We start from the raw sequence: 24890 nt of genomic DNA, 5'->3' as shown, positions 1-24890 counted from the left end.
ACATTTTTCTCTGATGCTCATCCCTGATAGTATTTCCAGTACCCTGACTTCCGCTGTAGACATCTTTTTTGCCATGTTACAAGTCAGCCCAATCAGTGCCCAGCTGAAGCTGTATTTTGACTGGATTTCCCTTCAACTCAGGGCCAGGGGGAAGCACCTAAATTTAAGATCTTTGGTTTCCAACCTCAACCTGTAACATGGTACTGCAGCAACAAAGAAAAATCTGTTTCCTGCTAGTGCCACGAGGTAATTACAATAAACACACTTCAAATGCAAATATCTTTCAGGAGATTCTCAGCAGACATTAAACATGGGAAGATTACATGCTCAAATTTCCTAGGCTTCTGACAGAAGAAAGACATTGATTTGTTTCAAAAGTGCAAGTATTTTGACTGTTCTTTCCATCTCCAAAGTCACAGTCATCTTTATGTAGATGATTGCTGCTACAGAATTAGGAACATAAAAAAACAGAAAAGCAGCTGTGCAAGCATCCCCATTTACATACCAGTCTCCCTCACTGAGGTTAATGAAGAAACAGAAAAGAAAGGCCATGGCTCTGAAACTGACTCCAAGCAAAAACTTTTGCCAAGTTTCTCAAGTTTCAGTGGGGTGCATCAGTGAAGGCTCACCCTTGTCACAACAGGAGAGCTGGAGTTCACAAAGAGCAAACCCCAGACCACCTGGGGCAAACGCACAGAGATATAGACAGAAAAAAAAATATCCTGCTGAATATGAAGCAACAAAACAATCTGAAATATATCTTCTTTTAAAGATCAGGAAAATATCAGTGGAATGCTGTATCTATCAGGCAGTTTTACATACTACTGGGGTGGGTAGGGACACCACATCTCAGGATTTTCTCAACTCTTTTCATCCGAAAAATCTGCTCAGAGAAAGGGAGAGAGATATGGCTTTTCGTGGAGCACGTCCGGATGTTCTGCTGTCTGCTGTGGTTCTGTCTAAGCTGCTGGATGTCTGAGACCCCAGGCAGTCTCTGGGCATGCAGAGGTTGTCCATGCACATGGAGGAGGCGCAGGACACTCACAAAGCCTGAGCAGCAAAGGCTGTTGGCATGTTCACACACTCTGCTCGTGCCAGTTGCACTTGAGCCACCGCACACGTAGTGCACAAGGCATCCCCCCTATCTCTATATGCAGTTCTGTGGCTGGGAAGCAGAAAGCCCTGCTCAAGGGTTTTGTGCTCCAACATGGCACACAGCAAATAAAGTACCATCCTTTCTAAGCAGAATCACAGAGCCGCAGGATATCCCAAGTTAGAAGGGACCTATGAGGACCATCAAGCGCAGCCCCTAGCTCCACACAGCACCACTCAAAATCCACACGCAATGCCTGGGAGCATTGTCCAAATGCACCTTGAATTCCAGCAGCGTGGGGCCATGACCGCTGCCCTGGGGAGCCTGTTCCATGCCCATTGCCCTCTGGCAGGGAGTACAGAATTAGGAAAAAAGTGCTAACAGCCTCTTCAAGATCTGCTGTGTCCTGACCACTAAGCCATGATCAATTCATAAAGGTGCTTTTCTTGACTCTGGGGCATTCAAACAGTATCTATAGCCTGTGGGTAAGAGCCCAAAACTTCTGTAAATTCACTACAACTTGAGACAAATATGCAAAAAATAAGTAAATAAATAAAAGAAAAAAAAAAAAAAACGAAGAGGAAACTGCAGCCACATGTCTGGTGCAAATAAACCCACAGCTTGTCTTATGTTTCTCTCCAATCTTAGCCAAATCTTTCAAATAATGGAATAGATTTGTAAACAAATACTAGGAGAGGCCAAAACGCTAAGGATTCGGTCAGTCCAGTGTAGAGTAACCTCTGCCAATGAATAAACTTCAATGCAAAGAGCACACAATAAGGTCACAACAGACAAAAAATGAAATGAAAAAAAAAAAATCCAGTCTCAAGACACCCCATTTTCTGCCTCTCACTGATTCATTGTTGTCTACTTACCAGGAACATCCTGCTTGGCAACAACAGCAGCTACAGCTTAAAATATTAACTTCCAAAAGTATCAGCAGGAAAAAAAAAAAAAAAGGCTATCTACTACCATTCAAGATTTCAGCAGTTTGAAATTTCAGCCAAAAAAACAATCCTGACTTGAAAATCCCAGTAACCTTGAATCACATGGTGTCCAGCCTTGACAGAAGCAGATAATGCCACATTTTGCACAACCACGGAGAAGTCAGATAGTATACCGGGGCTATTTTGTTAGATGCAGGAAAAAAAAACAGTGTAATTAATGCCCTGCTAAGAAGGGAAGACTCAGGAGCTCACACAGCACTTGGCTGCCCCATGCACCTTCACAGGTGGGCTGCCCCTTTATGCAGAGGCCAGGCAGGACAAGAAGATGAGAAAGCCACTGTTGTTTCCAGGGGGGCACAACGAACGCCTGACGCAGAAATGTGTAACACTTGGATAGCTCCTTCTACCACGGAGGTGGCAAATAATTAATGCTTGCCGCTAGACCTGTCCTGAGGGAAGAGCTGCCCTACCCGTCTCGGCTGTCCTGCCCCAGGCAGCAGGCAGGTGTCAGAATTCACCGCCCTACCACCAGCAGTCCTGCTGCCGCCCAAACGCGGCTGGAGATAAGGATGCTATAACTGCACCAGGAATTCTCTGGAGCGCGCCCAGAGGGCCACAAAAATGATCCACGGAATGGAACAGCTCTCCTTCGAGGACAGGCCGAGAGCTGGGGCTGTGCAGCCTGGAGAAGAGAAGGCTGAGAGGTGACCTGAGAGCGGCCTGTCAGTATCTGAAGGGGAGCTACAAGGAAGGGGACAGACTCTTGAGCATGGTCTGTGGTGACAGAACAAGGGGAAATGGCTTCAAGCTCAGGGAGGGTAGATTTAGTTTAGATATAAGGAAAAAATATTTTACAGTGAGGGTGGTGAGGCACTGGAACAGGTTCCCTCGTGGTGTGGTTCGTGCCCCATCCATGGAGATTTTCAAGGCAAGCCTGGATCAGGCCGTGGGCAACCTGATGGAGCTGTGGTTCCCTGTTCAGTGCAGGAGAGTTGGACTAAATGACCTGTAAATGTCCCTTCCAACTCTAAGGATTCTGTGATTCTATTCTATGAATATTTCCTCCTCTCTGAACACTGGCAAGTTCCTGTTAGTCAGAAGGACTCGTCTCGTTCACAATCTATTTCATTTTATGCTAGCACTTAGAGCAAATAGCCGTCTACATTGACAAATCCTGCGTCTCTACAAAAAAGTATTTTCCTTGGAAAATGCATTCCAGCAAAAGAATTCCAGCCAGCACCTCCACTGACAGTATCAGGGCAACCTGATAAGACATCTACCCCTAAACTGGATTTTAGTTAAACCTATATGAAGAGATAATATTTTTAAAATCATCTAACACTCGATAGCTCCACATGAGAGCAGCTGAAGCTACAGCAGGTCTGTAGGGAGTTCTGAAAGTCCGGGCTTTCCATTAACACTGGTTGGGGAAAATCCCAACCCTGGTGAAGCTAGTGGCAAACCTGCAGGTCTTCACCCCAGATCTGGAGGAGAGCTCTCTTGAAAACTGGGGCTACGTGAGACTGAAAGTGAAAAAAACGTATCACATGCACATAAGACAGCTGGTAACTTGCTCATTCGAAAAGGGCAGCTGCCCTTGCAGAGAGTTTTCCTGCACAGAGCTGTGACTGCTAAACCATCTATGGACAAGCATCACAGGGCAGAACCAACACATCTCCTGAAACCCTGCTAAGCCATGTGGGAACTGTGTGGGAAGCCTGGAAGAGCACAGAAAGCTGTAAAAGCATGTTACTCCCACTGCCCTTCGGAGCCAATGGGATGTTGTTCTATTGACAAAGGGCCCATAGCTTTCTTCACCAGAACCAGGGAGGACTGGTTCCTTCCACTCCAGAAATACCACCCTGTCTCAGCGGCAATCATACAAATGCATTAACTTCAGAAAATAATGGTTTATTGTTTGAAATGGCCTTTTGCATGCAGTGGTAGAACAAGGATTAATGGCTTTAAACTAAAAGAAGGTAGATTTAGATTTAGGAAGAAATTCTTCATTGTGAGAGTGGTGAAGCACTGGAACAGGTTGCCAGAAAAGCTACAAATGCACAATCACTGGAGGTGTTCAAGGACAGGTTGGATGGTCAGCAACCAGGCTGGAACAATGTGGTCAGGTGGGAGGTGTCCTTGCCCTTTTAAGGCCCCATCTGAACTACTGTGTCCAAGCCTGGGGCCCACAGCATAAGAAAGATAAAAACTGTTGGAGAGTTTTCAGAGGAGGGCCATGAAGATGATCAGAGGTCTAGAGCACCACTCCTGTGAAGAAAAGCTGGCGGAGTAGGGCTTGTTCAGCCTGGAGAAGAGAAGGCTCTGAGGAGACCGCTTTCAGTAGCTGAAGTGAACTTACAAGCGGGAGGGGACTAGACTTTTTACATGGTCTGACAGCAACAGGACAAGGGAGAATGGCTCTAAGCTAAAAGACAGCAGTTTAGGTTAGATGTGAGGAAGACACATTTTTTTACTTTTTTACTCAGAGGGTGGTGAGGCACTGGAACAGGTTGCCCAGAGATGTTGTGGATGCCCCATCCACAAGGCCGTGTTGGATGGGCCCCAGGCAGCCTGATCTGGTGGGTGGCAACCCTGCTCAAAGAATGGGAGCTGGAACTAGATGATCTTTAAGGTCCCCTCCAACCTAAGACTTTCTATGATTCACTCTTCCACGCACACATCAGCATTGCTCTAGTGGCACAGGAGTTATATCAGAGGGATGGCATAACTGCAACCACTGAAGAAACTTTTCAGCAGGTTAATTCTCTTACTTTAATTGAAAAGGAAAAAAAAAAAGAGAGAAAAAGACAAAATCAAACTATATAAATTCCACAAAGCTATAGATTGGATTGGATATAGCACAGATTAAACGATCACTGCAACATAGCTAGTAAAATTAGAACTAGTAAAATTAGAGCAAACATTACTTAAAAGGGCTATTTCAGTGTATGCATGGTAAGGGAAAATCACTTCTGTTGGGAAGACAACAACCTGACAGGGCAAACAGCTCACCACGCCTGCAATCCCTAAATGCAAAAGGACAATCTGAATCAGCAGCAGAAATTTAAATCAGTACTTGCTGATCCAGCAAAACCTGACTCCCTTCAAAGACTTCATCTCATTATAGTCACTGGAATTATCTCCAAGAATAAAGACAACTCAAGTGAGGAAGCATAGCTGAAGTGGTCCTAGAAAATACTTAAGTAAACTCCAGCACCTCCCTGGGAAGGAGTTTCTTTCTCTTTAACCTCCTCATAGACTTGAATAAATACGCCTGTTTCACCTGACTGCCTTGACTCTACAGAGTTTGATTTTTAATTTTTATATGTACTTCGCAACCACTTCTTTCTGGATGTTATGAACTCCACAGCCACATCTGCATGTGCATACATCCATGTTCTAGATAGACATCACAGCTGCAATGTAATGCAGCTAGCACATCTTTTGAGTCCCATTCTCCAGGCACATGTCAGTCCCTCCACATAGCTCTTCCTCGCCCTATAACTGACTTTCTGCCAGGGTGCAGGCTGGAGTAAGAGAAGATCCCAATACCCTGTTCAGGAAAGGAAACAGTTTTATGCCAGAGCACTTAACTGGAGGTATCTCACGAGCAGCAGTACTCAACATTGGCTGCCACGAAGAGGGACACATGCATAGACAGAGAAATCCCACAACTCAGCCCTCAAAGAAAGGGAAACCAAGATCATCAGCTTCCCCGGCATCTCTTCAACTCTCATCTCTCCTGTAGCCAGGTCCCTCCAGTGGCCTTCCTATCCATTCCCCAAAAAGCGACAGGCAATTCGGGAGAAAGAGGCAGGCTATCATGCCACATCAGACCTGCTTCCCAGTACAGCACCCTCATTCCTCTGCCACTTCTCCCTCTGCTGTCAGCTCCTAGCTTTTTGTTGGCCTTCCTCTGTATTAAGCTTTCCTGGAAGCTGATGTCACCGTGCTTTGTAAAGTAGCATTCTCACCTGTGCCTGTCTGTAACGCTTACAGAGATTTTATTCATTCACAATGGGAGGCTATGGCTTGTTCTGGTGATGCAATTACTCCTAGAATTTACAAACCCTCCAGGTGAAACTGGCAGATTCAGCAGCTCACACCATACACGGCTTCAACCCAGGCAGGACATCTATGTGACAAAGGCATCAGTGATCAGGTGGGCGGTCTTTTGTGTTGGCAAAAAAGACAAAAGGCATGGGCAGGAAAGCAGGACCAAGAGGGCAGAACAGGTGGATACTTGTCTCTCTCACGGCAGGATGCCACTGAGCACAGTTCAGGCAATGCAACTGCTGGTCACTGGAGCAGACCTCAGATGGGGGCAGAGCTGTGGATATTGTGTCTGACCAAACTTAGCAGAGCTTGTTATGAGCTGCAGGTCCAAGAATTAACATTTATAGAAGAGAAGCTAAATCAAAAATGTTTCATAGGCTTTCCCAGCAATCTCATAGAGCAAAGGCCCTGGAAATTGCATAGCCTTTAGCCACAAGAGGAAGCTCTTTACAGCACATACTTGTCATAGAACTCCCTTCTGCCATGCAACCTCTGAGGCACTTAGACCCCACAGCTCTTTCAGTCTCTGACTAGCTGTGCATATGGCTTACTGTTTCTGTCCTTCTGGGAAAGCATACTTCATGGGCACTGAAAAATAGACAAATACAGAAATACTGTTCATATTACTAGCCCTCATTCAGCTTACTTACACCTGTTTCACTTTTCTGGTTATGCACCCCCAAATGTGTCACTGAGACAGTCAGCTTGTGTCCACACTTGCAAGTGCAAAGCAATTCAGTTGCCATTTCCAAACACAGGTATCTCCCACAGCCAGTAGCAGCACCACGGGAAATGTGTCCTGCAGCTTCAGCAGGCTGCACAGATTGGTACTGCTTGGATGCCTAGAAATGTGCTTAACCTGGGACATCTCTGTGTGAAAATGTGAAGATCGTAGCATGGGATGGCTTTATAAGGCACTGCATTGAGCAGACACACACACATGCAAGGTTTCTTTTCATTCTCAGCAGCATCTCTGCTCCTCTTGTTGGCTTACCCTATCCAGTGGAAGGCAGTGACCCAAGTATCTTTAAGCATACTAAGTCTATGGTTGGTCTGTAGTTAAAGAAAAGGCGTTTTTCAAAGAATTGAGCTCAGCAAACAAAGCATAAACATCCACATCATCACATCAGATGCTGAGAGCAATGTAGGACCGTGGTTGCCGAGAATGGAAACAAAACAAACAACCCGTATGAACAAAAGTCTCCATGCTAGTTTCAATTCCCCATAAGCCTACATCACTGACAAGACTCCACACCAGTGAATTTGAAAAATGGTCAGCTCAGCTGATCTGTGCAGGTACTCAAATCTAACAAATCTCTCCTGCAGCAAGAGGATGTGGGTGGGTAACAGACACATACATCCTGTGCAGGAGTTTACTAGTGTCTTACTAGATTCTTCAGCCCTGCTTCTGGCTGCATTTCCCCGTGTGGAGCCAGAGTTGTGCCAACAATTTGCTGTAAGCCATTCGATGCTGCATGTAGCTTTTTCCTCTCACCAGATGCATCTGCACAAGGAAAAACAGGCTGACTGTTCTAGCACAGCCTGTGAACCTGTAATGAAACTCCCCTATCCTCTGTAATATCTTAGCTGCACACATGCTGAGCAGCAGAAGCAAGGTCCAAACTGTGCTAATCTCTGCAACAGCAGACACTGACCAGGAGGATGCCAACTTGCATAGAACAAAATCATGCTGAGTCAATACTAACCATAGCAGGATAGGGCCAGGCAATGGCTGTGCCTGTACACCAGCGCTTGTAAACCAGTGCCTGTAAACCAGCACTGGTTTAACAGTGTAGACTGACACAACAAATGTCCTGAACTTACTGAGTGACTACTGCATGCAGACAGACTTCAGCCTGACTCGTCTGCTGCTGATGTTCGCAGAGTGCCCCTACTACCTGTTGGTATCAGTGAATTCCATGTTCCCTTGTCAGACATAAGAGCACAAGTATGTTTCCACATCAGCCAGGCTGTGGGGCTTGGATGGGGCTAACCTGCTAAAAGCATGCAAATGTCTACAAGATGCAGAACAAAGTGGTTGGTACAAGACTAATGTCTGGGCATGCATTCATCCGTCAAAAGATGCAGTGTTTGCTCCAAAGGTCATCACTGCCATGTAGGGAAATGATCTATGCATTGTGTAAAGCAAGGAAGAGGCATGAGAACAGAAATTCACCCAATTCTTCCAGCATCTCTTTATAAATCCACTGAGAGCCACATCTCTCTGCATGGGTACAGGAAAGGAGCCTCCCTCTACTAGTCCCTGGGCACTTCTGATGGCAAATGTCCTTGCTGGCTAGACCTGATCTACAAACAGCAGCTGACAGGACTGTGTTCACACTGAGCAGCTCAAGTCCTCGTGGACTGGAAAGCAAAGGGTTGTGCTGCACTATGGAACTTGTTCTTGCTGCATGCAAGACCACCAGCCCATATGCTCCCTTTGCCCCCCAGGAACTGGTCGAGCTTATAAAGAAGCACTATGCACAGCCTCTTACACAGCACACAGCCCTCAGGGAAACAAGAGACTTGAGCTTTGTCACATCTTTGGAGGAGTGACATGCAGCGAAAGCATCAGCTCGCAGGAACACCTCAGATGAGAGCCACATCCCCTGTCTGGTCTGGCATGTGCATCTGTTTCATGGTCCCTCTCAGCTGGGACAGCATGAACCTGCAGAGAAAGTCACTCCGTTGAGCTCAGCTGCTTTTGTCGGTTCTTCTGTATCTGCAGTGCTCTGCAGTAAGCAGAATGGAAACCTTCAGTAACATCAGTTCCTTCTCTACCAGTAGCTGCAAACACTTGATGGAACACACTGCTCTTTCTGACGCAGGGCCTCACTGCCTGCCAGCATGTCCATCCTTGATTTCCTAAAACAAACCCCACTCAGTAGAAGGCGGCTCAATCAGATAAATCTGTGGCTTTCTGCCACCCACTTGCTCCTTTACATCTTCCTCCTAATCCGTGGGGCCACATGCATGTGAAGACACACAGCTCAAAGGAGGGAATCTGAAAGTAAAACAGCAAGACTGCTTCCCAGCAGCATCTGCTGCTTGAAGCTAAGGAGGTCGACAGTAATTCTGCCTAGTTACAGAACAGCCTGCTTTTTGTGTCAGTCTCCAGTAGCATGTCCTCTAACCAACAACTGAAAGCAGCCAATCCCCTATGAAGGCACATCTGCTCCAAGTACATATTACAGCAGGAAAAAAATGACACCTTCAGTTATATAAACCAATAAAGACTGTCTGATTTGGTTTGCCCCTGTTGCTATCCAGCAAGCTCCCTGCTGTGTTAAAGACTGGTGGCATTTGCTAAAAAAAAGAATGTCAAGAGTGAGGAGAACAAAACTTGATGCTGAATCACAACAAGCACTCAATGCCACTGGAAGAACCAAGGGGTGAGTCCACCTCACTTCACCCCCAGCCAAGGGAAGCGCTGCACAGTCTATAGCTCTATTCATACGTGAAACATGAGTACCAACTTACAGCAGCAGGCACACACCTCGCAACAGCTACCAAGAAAGGAAGCAATCTGTCAAAAGGAGATGATGTAAAAGGACTGCTATGGAAGTAGTCTCCCTCTGGCTCTCAGAAGTCAGGAAAAGGTAAAGTTAACTCTGCCCCCTTGTGCATCTGCATCATGATACAGTCTGCAGTTTAAAACTGATGTATTTCTCTTCTTCACTAGCGTTTGTTCCACCTCTCTGCCAGCTGTATCATGGAGTCTTGAGACTCTTCTATGAACACCTCATGCCTACCTGTGCGGAGATACCTCTTGCTCAGCAGGATGAGGAAGGGTTACAGAGTCTCCCCAGGATCCTCTTTAAACAAAGATTCTGAAATAGCTGGTTAGGCACAAAGCCTGTTCCTCACACTCCTCTCCACATCTGCAGTTGTGAGCCATTAAAAAAGTAGTTTAAATGGTTGGCTGAAGACAGCAGTCCTGTCCAACTTGCAACCTCAAAGATCGTGACTCCTGCTGCCAAAACAATGGGAGCTGTTTCATAAATTATGTGATCTCTAATAACGAATTGGCAAAGGCTGGGGGATTTCTCAAAGAAGCCTCTGGTCTTTCCAAGGAAGCATTTTAATCTTTTCTCTATTACAATTTCTTCCTTCTTGTTTGAATAAGAGAGTCTTCTGTAATAACACATATCTAAGAATTGACACTACAGGACAGTGCTGTGGCAGCCTCGCAACACAAAATGCCTCTCTCCTTCCATGGCTGATAAAACACAAAATTTCTACTCTATCTGCTTTAATATAAATATTTATATATGCACTTATGGCCTTGATTTGGGAAAAAAAAAAAAACAGATGTGCACTGGTAGATCTAATTAAGACAGATACATTCAGCAAGTACCTGAACTTTCACAGCTGTAGACTCAGACGCATGTGGCTGAAATCAAGCCCACAAAGCTCTCAGCAGCTTTTCTCCCAGTTTCAGTAAACCAAGTGTGACTCTCTATTCCAACAGTGCATTTCCTCTGCAGACAGCTCCCTTCCTGCTCTCACAGCTCAGGCTCCAGACTCCTCATCTACCGTCAGCCTGTTTTCTCCAGAAGTTAGGTTTGCGGTGCTACTGCTGCTTCCCAACCCACACACCCTTCCCTCCACCCACACACAGCCACAGGAACCCCCAGGGACTGCGAGGTAGAGAGGGAGGCACAAGACCCACACGTGGTCCCCACTTCACACAGCTCATGACCTGGGCTGACTGCAAAGCAGTGCCTGCGCCTGCACCAGCACGCCTGGGTGTTGGGAGGTTGGTCTCACATCCACCATGTTCCTACAAGGCCAACCAGTGAGTCCCAGGCCACAGCAAATGCCATTGCTTTCTCCTCTGCTTGGAGATCCTTGGCGAACAACCTCTTTTCTCCTCCTTTACAAACTCTCTGGGGCCACATCTCTGCTCAGGGTAGAGGTCTCTGTCTCTCCTCACAGGCACAGATGGGACCTCTACATCCACATGGCCACCAGGAGGCTGGCTCTCCGCAAGGTGCTGGAGCAGGTTACCACAGGTGCTCAAAGGCAAGAAGCAAGAGCCTAATCTTCTGGAGGGCAGGATGGAGGCACAGCAGGACAGCATGCATGGCTTCCCCCCAGGCAGCACTGCCCTCCAGCCAGCTGCCAGCGTCTCCCATGCCTTCACACACGTGACTCTACTGATAATTTTTTGTCTCTCTGTGGTTAGGGACACTTCCCTGGCTTTTTTTTTTTTTTTTAATATAAATTTCAGGTGTCCACTGAACCCAAACAAGAAGAATTCCCCTCCCTTTCATTGACAGCAGGGAGATGTCACGTCAGCTGGGAGGAGGTGATCAAAAGCTGTGACGCATCCACAGCCCCTCTTTCTACAGCAGGTGCTGTCTTCCCGCAGAAGGCTGCACAAGGAGCCCCGGGTAGGGCTGCTGCCCCAGGACCAGGCGTCCCATCACTGGCAGCCCTGCCCTGACCCTGCCAACCCCACATGCCCCAGCGCACCTGAGGGGGCCCACCTCACCATCTCAGTGCCCCAAGAGAAAACAGCTGCCATTACCTTCATCGCGCTTGCGCTTGTTGCTCTCGGTGCCGGGCGAGGCAATACCCAGGATCCCGCTGATGGAGTAGGACGAGCCGGCGGAGTCAGTGCTGACAGAGGACACCTGGGTAACAGAGCCTGTGGAGGCTGCAAGGCAAGGCCGAGCGGTCAGAGGGCAGGCTGGCACCAGCCCCGGCCTGCAAGGAAACCTCCTGCTGCCACCGTGTCACCAGAATGGGAGGCCAGGGAAGGCCTCAGGTGGCCTCAGCCACCCGGATCTGGGGAGTGGATGGGTGTCGGGGCACAGAAGCCCAGAGAGAGGAGATTTGCTGTAAACGGGCTCTCCCAGCACAGCCGGGGCGGTGATGTTGCTCTGGGCCTGCAGCCCCACCCGTAGCAGCAAGCCTCTCTGGGCCGCCACGTGACAAAGGGACAGGGCGGCCAGCTGTGGGTCACAGGTGGTTGAGAGGCCCTGAAGCTCCTCATAATTAAATATGAAATAAATCCATTTCACTCTGACTTCTTCCTCAGTGAGGAGCAGCCTCTAGGCTAAGAAAGTAGAATGATGCTTCTTGCTCCTCAGAGATTATTTTAGCGTTTCCAAGGGAGAAAGGCCCACGCTGCTGCCCTGCATGAGGATCTCAGCATGAGCACAGCTCTTTGAGAGCCGCCTGGCTTCCCAGCTCCGGCCTGCTTCCACTAGCAGAGGCCAGCAAGGGCCTGCCCGCTTTGCAGCCTGGAGACACAGAGCAACTGAGGCACGCACACAACCTGCCCGGCTGTGGCAACTCTCCCCGCAGAGCCGGCCCCCTCGGCCAGGACACTCCTCTGGACATGGCCCCTTCGGCACCGCGCGGCTCCTGGCTGAGCACCGCTGCTCTCCCCCTGAATTAAAGTTTTGGGAAGTTTTGCTACCTCTTCGCTCAAAATCGCAAGTGCGCAAAGAATTATGGAAGGGATGGGTGATAGATGAAAAAAACACATTCAAAACTACTTACTGACTAATGATGCAGAAAACGTTATGAATAAGTATCCCTTTCTTGATTTATTACTTTAATTATCTGACATTCTATAGACCCCCATTAGTGGGGGGGGGGTTGGTTTAGATTTCAATTTTCTGTCTCACAGTGAAAGCTATTTATCATAATAATCACTAAAATTCAAAACCTTTTAGCAGTATTTATAAAATTCCTTTACTACGTTCAGTCCTTGGAGAATGACAAAGAAGGTGCATTAGCACGTGTGCTGAAGTGTTTTATGCAGAATTATCTGTCCATAAGAATGATTAAAAGTTCTTTAGAATATTTGTAATCCATTATGCTATTTTTTTTTTTTAATATAGAAAAGTTTTTCTCACCTATGCTGTGACTGGAGGCTGGGACTTGCTGATTGGGCGGCTGCTGAACCTTTGTCCGTATGATCCTGTTTGTAGTTGAAAAAAAAATGACTACTTAGTATTAACCATCAATTACAGGGGACATAATACACTGTTTGGCACTGTGGGATATCTACACCAACACAAAAAAAAAATTTCTGCACGCTACATGCAGACCCAGGGATATATTTGTGCTTCCAGCCTATGCCATTAGGAACATTTGGATTACTGACTCCTATGCACTCCCTGGGATCCTGCAGAGTTTGCTGCTGCCGTCCTTGTGAGGACGTAGTCCTTACTGCCCAAGAAAGAGACTTCTGTAGCCGTTCAGACACCCCAGAGGCCCAATATCCCATCTTCGGGGAGCTGGACACCCCACCCCACCAGACTGCAGCCTGGCCTGCTTGAACACCGTTGTAAATCTGTTCCTAAACCACCCTGGGTACTGCACCCACGCATCTAAAGAACCTGGATACCACTGAAAAGATTATGCTTAGCCAAATTAATACTAAAAACAAAAATCTGCTGGATTAAATGCTAATCTTTAAAGCTGGATAACCACATTGCCATTGCTGGGGACAGCCTCTGCTCTGAGCTATAATGATGTAAATCAGGAACCATTCAAAGAAGCAGAAGCAACAAAAGGCATGTGTTGTGCTGCAGGACAAAGGGGAGTTGCTAAGAAGTGCTCTATCAAATGCTCACCTGCCGACACACTGCTAAAAAAGAAAAGATGTGGTCTGAAGCCGCTCCAGGGATTACACAGTTCTGCCACAGACTGCAGTGGAATCAAAATGTGCTTGAGCAAGGCACGCTCCTCAGTCACATCACACGTCTCTGTTTTATGCACTGTTTACGCAGCAGTAATGCTGTGGTAAGCATTTCTCTGCGTTCACCTAGCAAACTCTTTTACCATTTCCGCCTGCCTTGAATTTGGAAGAGGGAAGATGGAAGGGGAGGTGCGAGAGGTCTGTCAGGGCGATGCGCCCACGAGAACACAAAGCAGGTACTTGCTTAAGGGGAGCCCTGTGAGCCTGACCAGGAACCAGCACTGGTGATGCCCCTCCCCACTCAGTACGGGACTTGCTGCCTGCCCCTTCTCTTCCCACCGAACTACACAGGCTGCTGGAAAGTGGACTGGGGTAAGTTCAAAAGCAAGATAGCCCCAGGCAGTCAGCACCAAAGTGAAGCACTCTGCAGCTGGGCATCTCCAGACTCCTTAGTGATTCGTCTCCTGCTTCTTCTTCCCCTGCATGGGACAACACAGCCACTTGCATGTGAGAGCTACAGGCCGATGTGCAACTATCTTGGAGGGGGAGCATGCACACCTAAGACGTCCAAGGTCTTTGTGTGAGCAAGACTGGAAACAGCACCCTGCCCTAGGCTTCCTTTGTGCTCCAGCAAAGGAAGGGTGTCTGGGCCCTTCTGACACAAAAATCTCTTCATCTCTGGAGAGACCAGAGACTGGAGCATGTCAAAGCAGCTGGGCAGCTTATGTGAGCAAAGCTAATCGCAATGATTAATTAAGCCTTAGTCGCATGGAGTTGCTCCTGCTGCAGAGGATTGGCCTACTATTAATATTAATTAATGTTACTAATTAATAATAGTAGTTATTATTCACTCATATAAGATGGCAGCAACACAAATTCATCTGCTGAAATGTACCCTCTGTAGCAGGGACGTGCTACCCGTGATCTGTCACGGTGGCTTTGCAGTGCACTACTCTGTCCCATCAGTCTGCCAGGAGCAACAACAGCTCTCCTGAAGACACCAGTGTAGCCCTGGGGATTGCCTCCCTCCACACAGCAGAAGCAGAACTGGTGGAACACCACAGCAGCTCTGTCCTGCCCTGTACTGCACAGACCATACAGGAAAGCCTAGGGCTGGGTCAACTCGACTCCAGCAAGAAGGCAAACATCCTGAGTGGTTCCTGGTGAGGATTCATGTCAGCAGCTAGAAGGCAACATTGGCTATCCACCACAGGGCTGAATAAGACATTGTGCCTTCAGAGTAGGAGTTTGTGTCCTCAGAATGTGATGGCCCTATCCACAAAACCTTGATGTGTGTAAGGGTAAATCCCACCAAATGTGCCACAAAAATGAGAGGAGTTACCACTAAAGCCAATTGTTTAGACATAACTTCCATGGTCAGTCACAACAGTTTGGGTTTTCAAGACATTCTCCTAGGCTGACAAAAACAATTCTAAACAAACTGACTCTCAAAGGCCACATGCATTTCAAAAGGGGTTTCACATCTTTAAGAAAAGGAAAGGTTCTTAGCCAGAGTTGCAAGCAGATGAGAAAGAAAGATTTCCAGCCAAATAACTTGGCAATAGATCATTAAACGTGATTTCTGACGCAATGTCAATGAGTCTGTGGACACTGCCAATGTAGAAACATTTGAGGATGCAGCAAGAGGCAGACTATGGAAAATGGATCAAAATACAACTGGAACGAACATGGTCCCACTGCATTCCCAAGCTACTGCTGCTTTTTTGGTGGGTTTTTGGACAAAGCTTGAAGATTCACTACATAAACAAAGTACTGCTCCTAGCAGCAGCAATGCTTCTGACACAACAGGACTTGAGCTGACTTTTATGGAAGCAAAGATTCATAGAACCATGGAACTGCAGAGTATGCTGCGTTGGAAGGAACCCACAAGGATCACTGAGCCCAAGTTTGCCCTTTGTTATCTGCAAACAGACAGAGCGGGATATTCCTTCACTTTTCATGGTGTCCATACCATGCCTCAAACTGTTTTTTGAACTGAAAATGCTGTGTCCATAGCATTACTGAATCACATTTTGGAGTCTAAGATAGACAGGAACTTCCAGTCAGTAGCAAAGGCTGAGCGAACTGATCCATTTTTGCACTTAACCATGTGGGATGGATAACTCAGCTCAGTTCCGTAAGACAGAGACACTACTCTGCACTACTGCTGGGGAAGCCATTCCTGGTGCTCAAGCAGCAACTCCAGGAATGCAAATCAGGTCAGGATAGCCAATGAAAGAATACTGCATCAATCCATTTCATGTCCATGGACACAGGTGGGACTTTATAGCTAGCTGGACTCAAAGAATTTGCATGAAATCACGCAAGTAAGAACTATCTCAGAAGAGCAGCAAAGCCAAAGCCTGGTAGGGAACATACTCCCAAGAGAAAATAAAAGGACTCTCATTGCTGGTGTTCAGGAGGGCGTTGAAGTGCTCTCCTTCCAATTGTTAATCCCTTATCGTCAGCTGGGGAAGGCTGGAGACAAAACAGAGTATTCATCTGTGCTTTTTCAGTGACAGCCTTAGACAACCCTTGACTGGGATGGAAGCAGGTTAGCATAGCTTCAGAACTCCAAGTCAGCCCAGTGCTGCCTAGCCATGCCAGGAACAAACTCCCAAACTTGGGACTAAGGCTTCAAATGAGATTTTCCTGCACTGGCATGAAGGAATTCAAGGCCATTCAAGCAATTCCATTTAGCACACGGACACTACTAAACCACGTTTCCCTGGTTATATTCATGCTGACAGCACGAGACAGTGGCCAGCATGATTCTGAGCCAACTTCAGCAATACTGAGCAGGTGACAGGAAGACCTGGAGAGCCATGCTTTGGATCCACTCCTCCAGGAACGTGGGTGCCAGTCTTTTCCCAGGTCACCACCACCACCCAACACGGTTGCAGTCTCAGCCTTCTCTGAGAGGAGGCATTTCCCACCAAGTGGAGAGTTCATATGGATCCAACAAGTGCAGATCTTTACCAGCAAGCACTGCCAGTCACGGACAGGAAGATGGGAAAGGGCAGAAAAGAAGCAAAGGCCAATAGCACAACCTGCCTGCTCCTGGGAAACGCTGATGGTTGTGACGCTTTCACCACCAGAGTGACCCCACAGCTGCTCCAAAACCCTAAACATGTTATTTAAATGCACCCAGGCTGCATTTCTAACAGGCAGTACAAGGCACCCTTGCTTCTACTAGCAAAAGAGGATTCAGTGACCACATTTCCTAGGAAAACCCCTTCCCGAGACCATGCAAATCTTTACCTGTTAATTGAACTGACGCTGGGCACGGTGTCGTTATCACACACTCGCTCCGCAAGAAGTCTATCCCTGATCTCCCAGGCAAACATGGTGGGATTTTGGCGTTTGTACTCTGCAATTTTTTCGACAACTTTGGGTGTGGCGACCTTTGGTTTTGATCCTCCAATCACTCCAGGCTTAATACTCCCGGTTTCATAATACCTGGGACAACATCCAAAGCAAATCTTCAGTTATCACAGACAGACAGAGAGCACGCTTCGAGATTTATAGAGAACATAATTTCAAGGTAACCAAACCCCAGCAAATCCTAAGATACATCTTCACTTTCACATACACATTTTCTGCCTGTGTAGTGCTTTATCACCTAATAGATTAACTTATAGTAATTGGAACTGGGCCGCAGGATAGAACAGATATTTTTTCATAACAGAAAGACAAAAGAAACAATGCAAGATTAAAGGGCATGCTGGGATCCAAAATTAACTGAAAATGTGTGTAATTAATCAGAGGTTCTGGCAATAATAGAAACAAATCTCACTGAAGACCACTTTTTGCAGTAAATTCTTGTATCTAAGGAAATACTCCGCCGCTGATATCTACAACTTGTAAGCATTTCGTAGTGACACGAGGGCATGAAATCATCCTTTATTTGCACATTTGCAATTAATATGCCGGCATATCTTTTTCCCACTTTATGGTTTTAATATGCATGCTATTGCTTTAATAGTTGATATTTTTCATCATAGATACGTTTTTAATACGGGGCTTTTGATAGAACAAATAACAAATGTTAAGGAAAGGGGAGCTGCTGCTGGTGTTCTCGGCGGGCTCGGCTAGTTTGGGGGTTTGTTTTTCTGACCAGCTCCGCAATCCTTCCTCATAGACATCACCTTCACACGTGCAGACAGTTCTGCTGATGTCATACCAGGGAAATGGGTAGGATGGAGTCCTTACACGGACCAAAATATGCCAGATGGATTCTTTTTGGCATGTAAATCACACAGGCACAACTGCTTTTACTAGGATTGCAACAAAGCATGGCAGTTGAGATCCTCAGCCCCACACATATACCCTTTTTTAATAAGGAAAGCCTTAAAAATCTGTTAAAAATGTCCTGTCTCACTCACTGAGGAGTAGAAGGGAGACAAGGAACGGAATCACGCTGAGCATCCAGGGAGCAGCACAACACACGCAATATTCTCGGGGTTGTGCACTTTTTTGTATCTTGTGGATTTTGTTGAGACCAGATGAAACCCAAATCCCCAGTCAGTGCAGACATTGTCCACACTGCCCCTTCTGAACTGGCCGTGCTCAGCTCAGCTCTCAGCCACTGACCACTGAGCTGTGGTCCCCCAACTAAACTCATTCACTGATTGCTCTGTGCCCGTATTTCTCCTAAGGAGCTCAGAAAAGTCTCTCAGATAAGAACAGCAGATTTTTTTATCAGTGTATTTTCTCTACAGTTACTTGACATAACCATTATACCCAAAATAATTATAATAATAAATTCTGAAGAGTGTCCAGCATGGCAAAACACAAACAGGCTGCACAGCCAAAGTCTGACTGTAACATGGAACAGTGCTCGTCAGATTTCTGCCAGGCTGCTGCTCTCAGCCTTTCAGGGATTGCTCTGTGCACAGCTCCTGCACAGTGCTGGCACTGTAGTGTTTGCGCATGTTTTCAGACGTTCTTGGTGCAGATGCAGACTCAATCTCTGCAGCCATTCAGCCAGTATTAGTAATGGGCAGCTTTACACGTCAGAGACAGATCGACCCTTGCGGTGTTCCTAAACACGGCCCAGCGACAAGCTTTAGTGCAACGGGGGTAAAATTAAGCTGCTCCCCCATTTAGTTTCCAGAGGACAATACAATGATGGCACACTTGGACAACAAACCTCCCAAAGCCTTGCACCCCTGGCTCCATCTCCTGTTCTGGTGGCATCTCTCTGCTAAGAAATAACGTGGAGAAAAGCTGTGCAATGCATGCTGGTGGAACTGAACACTGTCATTTTCTCAATTCCAGCCATCACCGCAGACGTGACAAACATCATGCCTAGGTGTTTTCCTGCCACACTGCCCTGCTGCTCCGTACATGACATCCCATGGCTCAGCCCTGCTGCTGGGACAGCCCAGCTGGTCATGATGTAGGACAGGAGCGTGGGGAGCTCCAGACAGGGACAACCCCAATGCCAACCACCCAAACCACTATGTGCCAATGTGCCCCAGCTCTTGAGCTTCACAGCAGCACACACACACTTCAAGGAGGTTGCTCTCGCACCCAGAGCCTGCCCTCATACTCAGCCCATGGTCACCCAGCACCCAATGATGCTGCTGCTGTTGCCTTCTGCCCAGGCAGACAATCCAGTGAGGAGCAGCAGAAGGCAAAGGCTAGCTGCAACCACTGCACCCTATTCACAGAAGGCCCAGGCTGCTGCTCCTGTGCTGCACCAGGGGCTGCAGGCTGAGGAGTCCCATCACAACATGCTGAGGGGCAGGTGGTTCTCAGGGATCCTCAGCTTTCACACTCACACACACACACAGAGCTCCAATTACAGTGACATTTTACCCACTGTAATTATTAGTTATGAAAATAATGAGGTATGAAATTCCAATTTATTTTTGACAACTTTAATGACAAAGCTTTGGAGCTTCACTATCGGCTCCACACTGCAGATGTACCCAATGATAAATTTGTTCCAACCTGCAGCAGTGAAAGCACCTGACTCTGTCCCCATCCGTACATCGCCCGTTCCTCAGTTCTACACCAGTCCTGATGGGCTGTCTGGGCACTCGCAGCATCACACAGCATCGCCAAGCAAACCCGGAGCAGAGGCCTCCAGAGCACAGGCACAAAGCTCCAGCAGGACAGAGCAGCCCGTGGTGGGCTCGTGGCAAGCTTCCATCTCTCAGAGTAAAGCCCCTGGTGTTTCTAACACCACTCCAGGGTCAGCCCAGAGGGACGCATGCAGCCAGCACCAGAGTGCTCTGTGCAACCGAGGCACAGGAGTGAGAGTGGGAGCGCAGCGCAGCGGCTTGCAGCCCTCCAGGAGCTCTCCACGCAGGGCATGCAGATAGCGCCCGGCAGCTATAAGCTGACTGTAGATAACAGCGCGCTACGGGGACGAGAATGCTGCCATCTACAAAACCAGGGGCCCATGACTACACCAAGCACATTTGCTTCTGAGCACTTAAGTCACTGAGAGATCACAGACGCTGCTAATCCGAGCCCGATCCCATGCTACCAAAAAGTGCTTTGACAGCCTCTGCATCTGTTTAATGGCCAGAGAGGCTAATTGGTCAAAAATTGGGAAACAGGGGGAGGGCAGAAATACGAACAGTAAAATGCTAAACAACAAAGCTAACTGTTAAAGTTTAGTAAATATCTCAGAAAGCAACTGTTTGAAATTGTCAAGAAAAATATGAGAAAAAAAAATCCTTAATATAAAATATTTGGGTACCTCCGAATTTTAGTGCCGTGCAGCACTTTGCGCACGTGATGTCCATGTTTGTATGGTGGTTACGGCATTTTTAAGCGGAATCAATTTCATCTTTTAGAACAAAACCGGGAACTAGCATGAATTCAGGGAGTGATGCGCTGTCGCCATCGTGATCTGGGCAACTTCAGTCTGAACGGAAAGATACTCCCAAAGTGGCCACATCTAAGGCCGTTAACAGCGACTGCTGATACTCTGTGCTCGCATTAAGAGCGTGTTCCACCACAGGAGCAGGAGAAGACACAACGTGAGCAGCGGGGCGGATTTCCGAGAGGGCTGTGTGTGAGCGGGCAAGTGGCACGGCCTTGCCATGCAGAACGCTGTAGCTGCTCCGAGAAGTCTTCTCCAGCGCGGTGACTTCGGCTCGACCTCCGCTCCTCTTGCTGGAGACCAGCCCTGGGCTCCCGCGTGCTCAGAGCAGACAGGTGCGGGATGCAAGCTGCGTGTGCCACAACTGGCACACGTGGCACCGCGCGCTCTGCGTTAGCATTACCCGTTAGAGGCTGTGCGAGGGGCAAAACAAGCATACAAAGCACTTCACTTTTCCACGCGGGGCACGCAAAACCCGGAGCGGCCATCGCGAGACCCGGCCCCGCGTGCCCGCGGCGCAGGGCGGCGGGGCCGGCCCGACGCTGTGTTGGGCCCGGGACGCCCGCCCGCTCCGTACCTGCCGAGTATTTTGCTGACGCAGCCGTGGCTGACGCGGAGCTGCCTGGAGATGTCGCACGGCCTCACCCCCTGGTGCGCCAGCTCCACGATCCGCTGCCGGACGACGTCGGGCAGGGGGCGGCCATTCACAAAAACGCCCCCCAGCTGGTTCACACCTCCGTGTCCTGCAACACACGGGGAGGGGAAAGGGGCAGGAGAAGAGCGGCTCGGTCAGAGGCGGGACGCGTTTCCCCGCGGCCGCCCTCGGCGCTGGCAGCGGCGCCCGGGCCACGCGGCGTTCCCTCCGGCGCGGAAGCGGCCGCGCTCCCCGCATCCCCGCACCGCCTCTGTGCCTCCGCTGGGGAAACGGCCGCGGGAGCGCAGCGCGAGCCCCGGCCCGGCCGTGGGGCCATCGCCCCTCCGCGCCCCGCACGGCCCGGGGCTCCCGCAGCGAGGCTCCGCGGTCGCTCAGCACGCTGTTTGCTTGGGGGAGCCCCGACATTAAACGCGTCGCTTTTTTCCAAATTGCTTAAGTTAATCGAGAGTAAAAAACAGAGTGGCTTCGGCTGTAACCATTTATCGCGCTCTTAGCAAGTGTTACCACCCCACGAGCATAACGTGAGCGCCGAGCCGAGCCCGGCGCGTCGCTCCGTTGGCAGCAGGTTGGCACTGCTCGCCCTTAGCGAGGTGCATCGTGCGTCCGGCGGGACACGGGGCCCGCTCGGACGGAGTGGTGGAGCTGTGTAAAACCCGTGAACGTGAAGGCAGTGCTCCACCCACCAAGTGAGAAAATACAATTAGCCCTCATGCTGCTAACCATCCGAATTACTCAGGCTGCGGAGAAATTGAAAACACACAATGCGGGCGGCGCGGGTGCCAGTGCTGGAACAAAAACAAAAGAAAATCTGTTTGCACAGGGCCCGAACGGTCCCGAATAAACTGAAAAGTCAAATGCCTCCGTGGAAAAAAAAAATCGTAAAGCATAAAAAGCAATTTTTATTTTTTTTTAAAGTCATTTCTCCGCTGATACACTGGTGTCAAACTTTGCCAACACCTTCTAAAACTGTCAAGGTACGTAATTAATCCACGTGAGATGCGTGATTGCTGCAACCTGCGGGGCGTGGGGAGGTGTCTGCTCTGCCTGTACCCGCGTTGGAAGCGTTCCGTCCCCGCGACCGGGCCGGGCCCTGGGCTCACGAGGCGTCCCAACCGTGACCGGAGTGGAGTGGGGCAGCGCGGCGGCCCGGAAGCTGCAGCAACTCCGGGAGGGCCAGGAACTGCTGCCCTGCTGCGCTGGAAGCGGCGCGGCCAGGGCAGAGAAACGCAGCTCTTTAGGAAGGGCAAAACGAGGGGTCAACCCTGCAACGTGGGTAATGAGTGGGACCCCGAGCTCGGCACCTGTCGGCGGCTTTAGATATACGAAATCATGGGCAGAGTGCTCACTGTCAGTGGTGAAATTCTGCAGGTGAGGAAGGATGGGAGAGGGACGGAGGTACGAGGGAGAATGAAACAGAAAAGAAAGGAAGGAAGGAAGAGAGAGAGAAAGAGGAAAGATGGAAGGAAGGAAGGAAGGAAGGAAGGAAACAGAAATAAGGAAAATAAAGAAAGGAAGAAAGAAAGAAATTAAAAGAAGAATAGAAAGGAAAGAGAAAAGAAAGAAAGAAAGAAAGAAAGAAAGAAAGAAAGAAAGAAAGAAAGAAAGAAAGAAAGAAAGAAAGAAAGAAAGAAAGAAAGAAAGAAAGAAANAAGAAAGAAAGAAAGAAAGAAAGAAAGAAAGAAAGAAAGAAAGAAAGAAAGAAAGAAAGAAAGAAAGAAAGAAAGAAAGAAAGAAAGAAAGAAAAGAAAAGAAAAGAAAGGAACGAAGGAAGGAAGGAAGAAAGAAAGAAAGAAAGGAAGGAAGGAAGGAAAGGAAAGGAAAGGAAAGAAGGAATGGAAGAGAAGGATGGGCTTCTTTAGACACGGGCTCGGTCTCACTACAGACGCGGACGCAACCCCGAGGCCGGCGGGCCGTGCAGCCGTGCACCCCGCAGCCGCCACGAACAAAGGCTGCGGGTGGCTCCTGCCTCGGGCCAGCAGTGCCGCTGCTCTCCCGGCCGGACCCGGCCCCCAGCCCCGGCAGCGGGCGCAGCTCCGTGTCCCGCGGACCGCCCCTCGGAGCGGGGCCGCACGGCGGAGCCCGCACGGCGCTCTCGGGCCCCGCGCGCACCGGCCCCCTCCCGGTGCCCTCGCTCCGCTTCCCTCAGCCCCTCCGCGCGGAGCAGGGCGAAAACTGGGGGACGGAGAGAGCCGCGATCTTCCCGCGAGCGGCTGCGGCGTCAGAGCGAGGGAAGCGATTTCTCCCTTCCCTTTTCCACCCGAATCCCCGCAGCAGATGCCCGTTCCCCCGGCTGTGGCTGAGTGCGGGGCAGCGCGGCTCCCGCAGCCGGAGCCGTCCGCCGGGACACTCCGTCAGCTCTGCGGCCCCGCGCCACCGGGCAGCGCGTTGTTGGCGCCCCTGGAGTTCTCCTTTTTAAAGTGTCGTTTAATTCGGCTGAGGCTCAAAAAAGCTCTAAGAAGCGCCGTTTTGGGGGGAGGCAGAGGCCGTCCCGCCCGCACCCCGCTGCTTCGGCGCCTCCCCGACCGCAGACGGAGAGGGGACGGCCGGGGACGGACGAAGCGGGAGGCGGAGAGGGAAGAGGCGCAGACCCGCGGCCCTCGCTCTCGGCGCCTTATGTCGAAAACAAATTTCTGGCACTGAAAGGGCCGTGGCGCACCAGGAAATGAGATTCGTTCTGCCCCAACGTCCCCTGCCGTAACGCAGCGCTGAAGGCACCGCACACGGCGGTGTCACCGCGCGGCGCCCGAGGATCACTCTGCCCGCACCCGGAGAAAGGCACAGCCGCGCCGGCCCCGCGCTCCGCCGTTTCTGCGCCGCTCCGTCCGGCGCGGAGCACAGAGCAGCGGTTCTTTCCTCGGGGGTGACACTCACGCGGCCCTCCGCGCCTCTGCGTTTATTTTGGTTTAATGAATGCGCATCAAAATGTTGTGGCAATATCGCTCGGGAAACTTTTCCGTCCGGAGGCAGCGCCGGGAGCGCTTCTCCCGGGGGTTTCCTTTCGGAGTGTATGTACGTATAACCAGTGTACGTATAACCGCGAGTCACAGACCGAAGAAGATTACAAATAATTGAAAAAAAAAAAAAAAAGATTTAAAAAATACAGTTTGGAGCGTGTGTGAGTATACGAGCGTGAGAGGCTCTTTCACTACCATAGAAAAAATCCCAGGAAAAATAAATCAGAATTAAAACGAACCCGGGAACAAAGCGCCCGCCGCCGCCGCCCGCTGTCAGCTTTCCGCTCCGCGCGGGGTTCCGCCCGGGAACGCGCCCGCACCATCCCCGCACGGGGCGCGGAGCGGCCTCGGGGCCCCACGCCATTCCCACTCGGCCGCGACGCGCGGTTCCGTTTGCGCCCCGCGGACTGGGGAGCTCGGAGCGCGCCCGAAGCGCCCGGTGCCCGCCGCGCCATAGGAGGGGGCAGGCAGCCTACTTACTATGCATTGCTGCAAACGGGTCGTGCTTACAGTGTATTTCCATCGGGGCGGTCCGGCGGCCTCGCGGAGCGCACCTCGCGGCGGCGGCGGCGCTCAGCGCGAGCAGAGATCACGGGCGGATGGCGCGGGAGAGAGGAGCGAGCGGCGACGCGCGCGGGCATCCAACGGCGGCACCGCCCGCTCCTTCCGCCGCCTTCGGGCGGG

At 49.7% G+C, this 24890-nt stretch overlaps 1 protein-coding gene across 1 annotated transcript in view; it reads right to left on the bottom strand.

Annotated features, from left to right (window-relative positions):
* PAX5 (paired box 5) overlaps positions 1–24824 on the bottom strand; it is a 122888-nt gene extending 98064 nt beyond the window's left edge. The window contains exons 1-5 of the mRNA XM_021380143.1: positions 24687–24824; positions 21175–21340; positions 17018–17215; positions 12969–13033; positions 11630–11758 (exon numbers count right to left, since the gene is read on the bottom strand). Coding sequence (XP_021235818.1) covers positions 11630–11758; positions 12969–13033; positions 17018–17215; positions 21175–21340; positions 24687–24729 — 601 coding nt within the window. The 5' untranslated portion in view covers positions 24730–24824. The remainder of the gene's footprint in view (positions 1–11629; positions 11759–12968; positions 13034–17017; positions 17216–21174; positions 21341–24686) is intronic.

The sequence above is a fragment of the Numida meleagris genome, chromosome Z (genome assembly GCF_002078875.1).
Source record: "Numida meleagris isolate 19003 breed g44 Domestic line chromosome Z, NumMel1.0, whole genome shotgun sequence".
Classification (NCBI taxonomy): Eukaryota; Metazoa; Chordata; class Aves; order Galliformes; family Numididae; genus Numida; species Numida meleagris.
The sequence above is the reverse complement of the archived record's forward strand: the minus strand, read 5'-3'. Positions and strand labels throughout refer to the sequence as shown.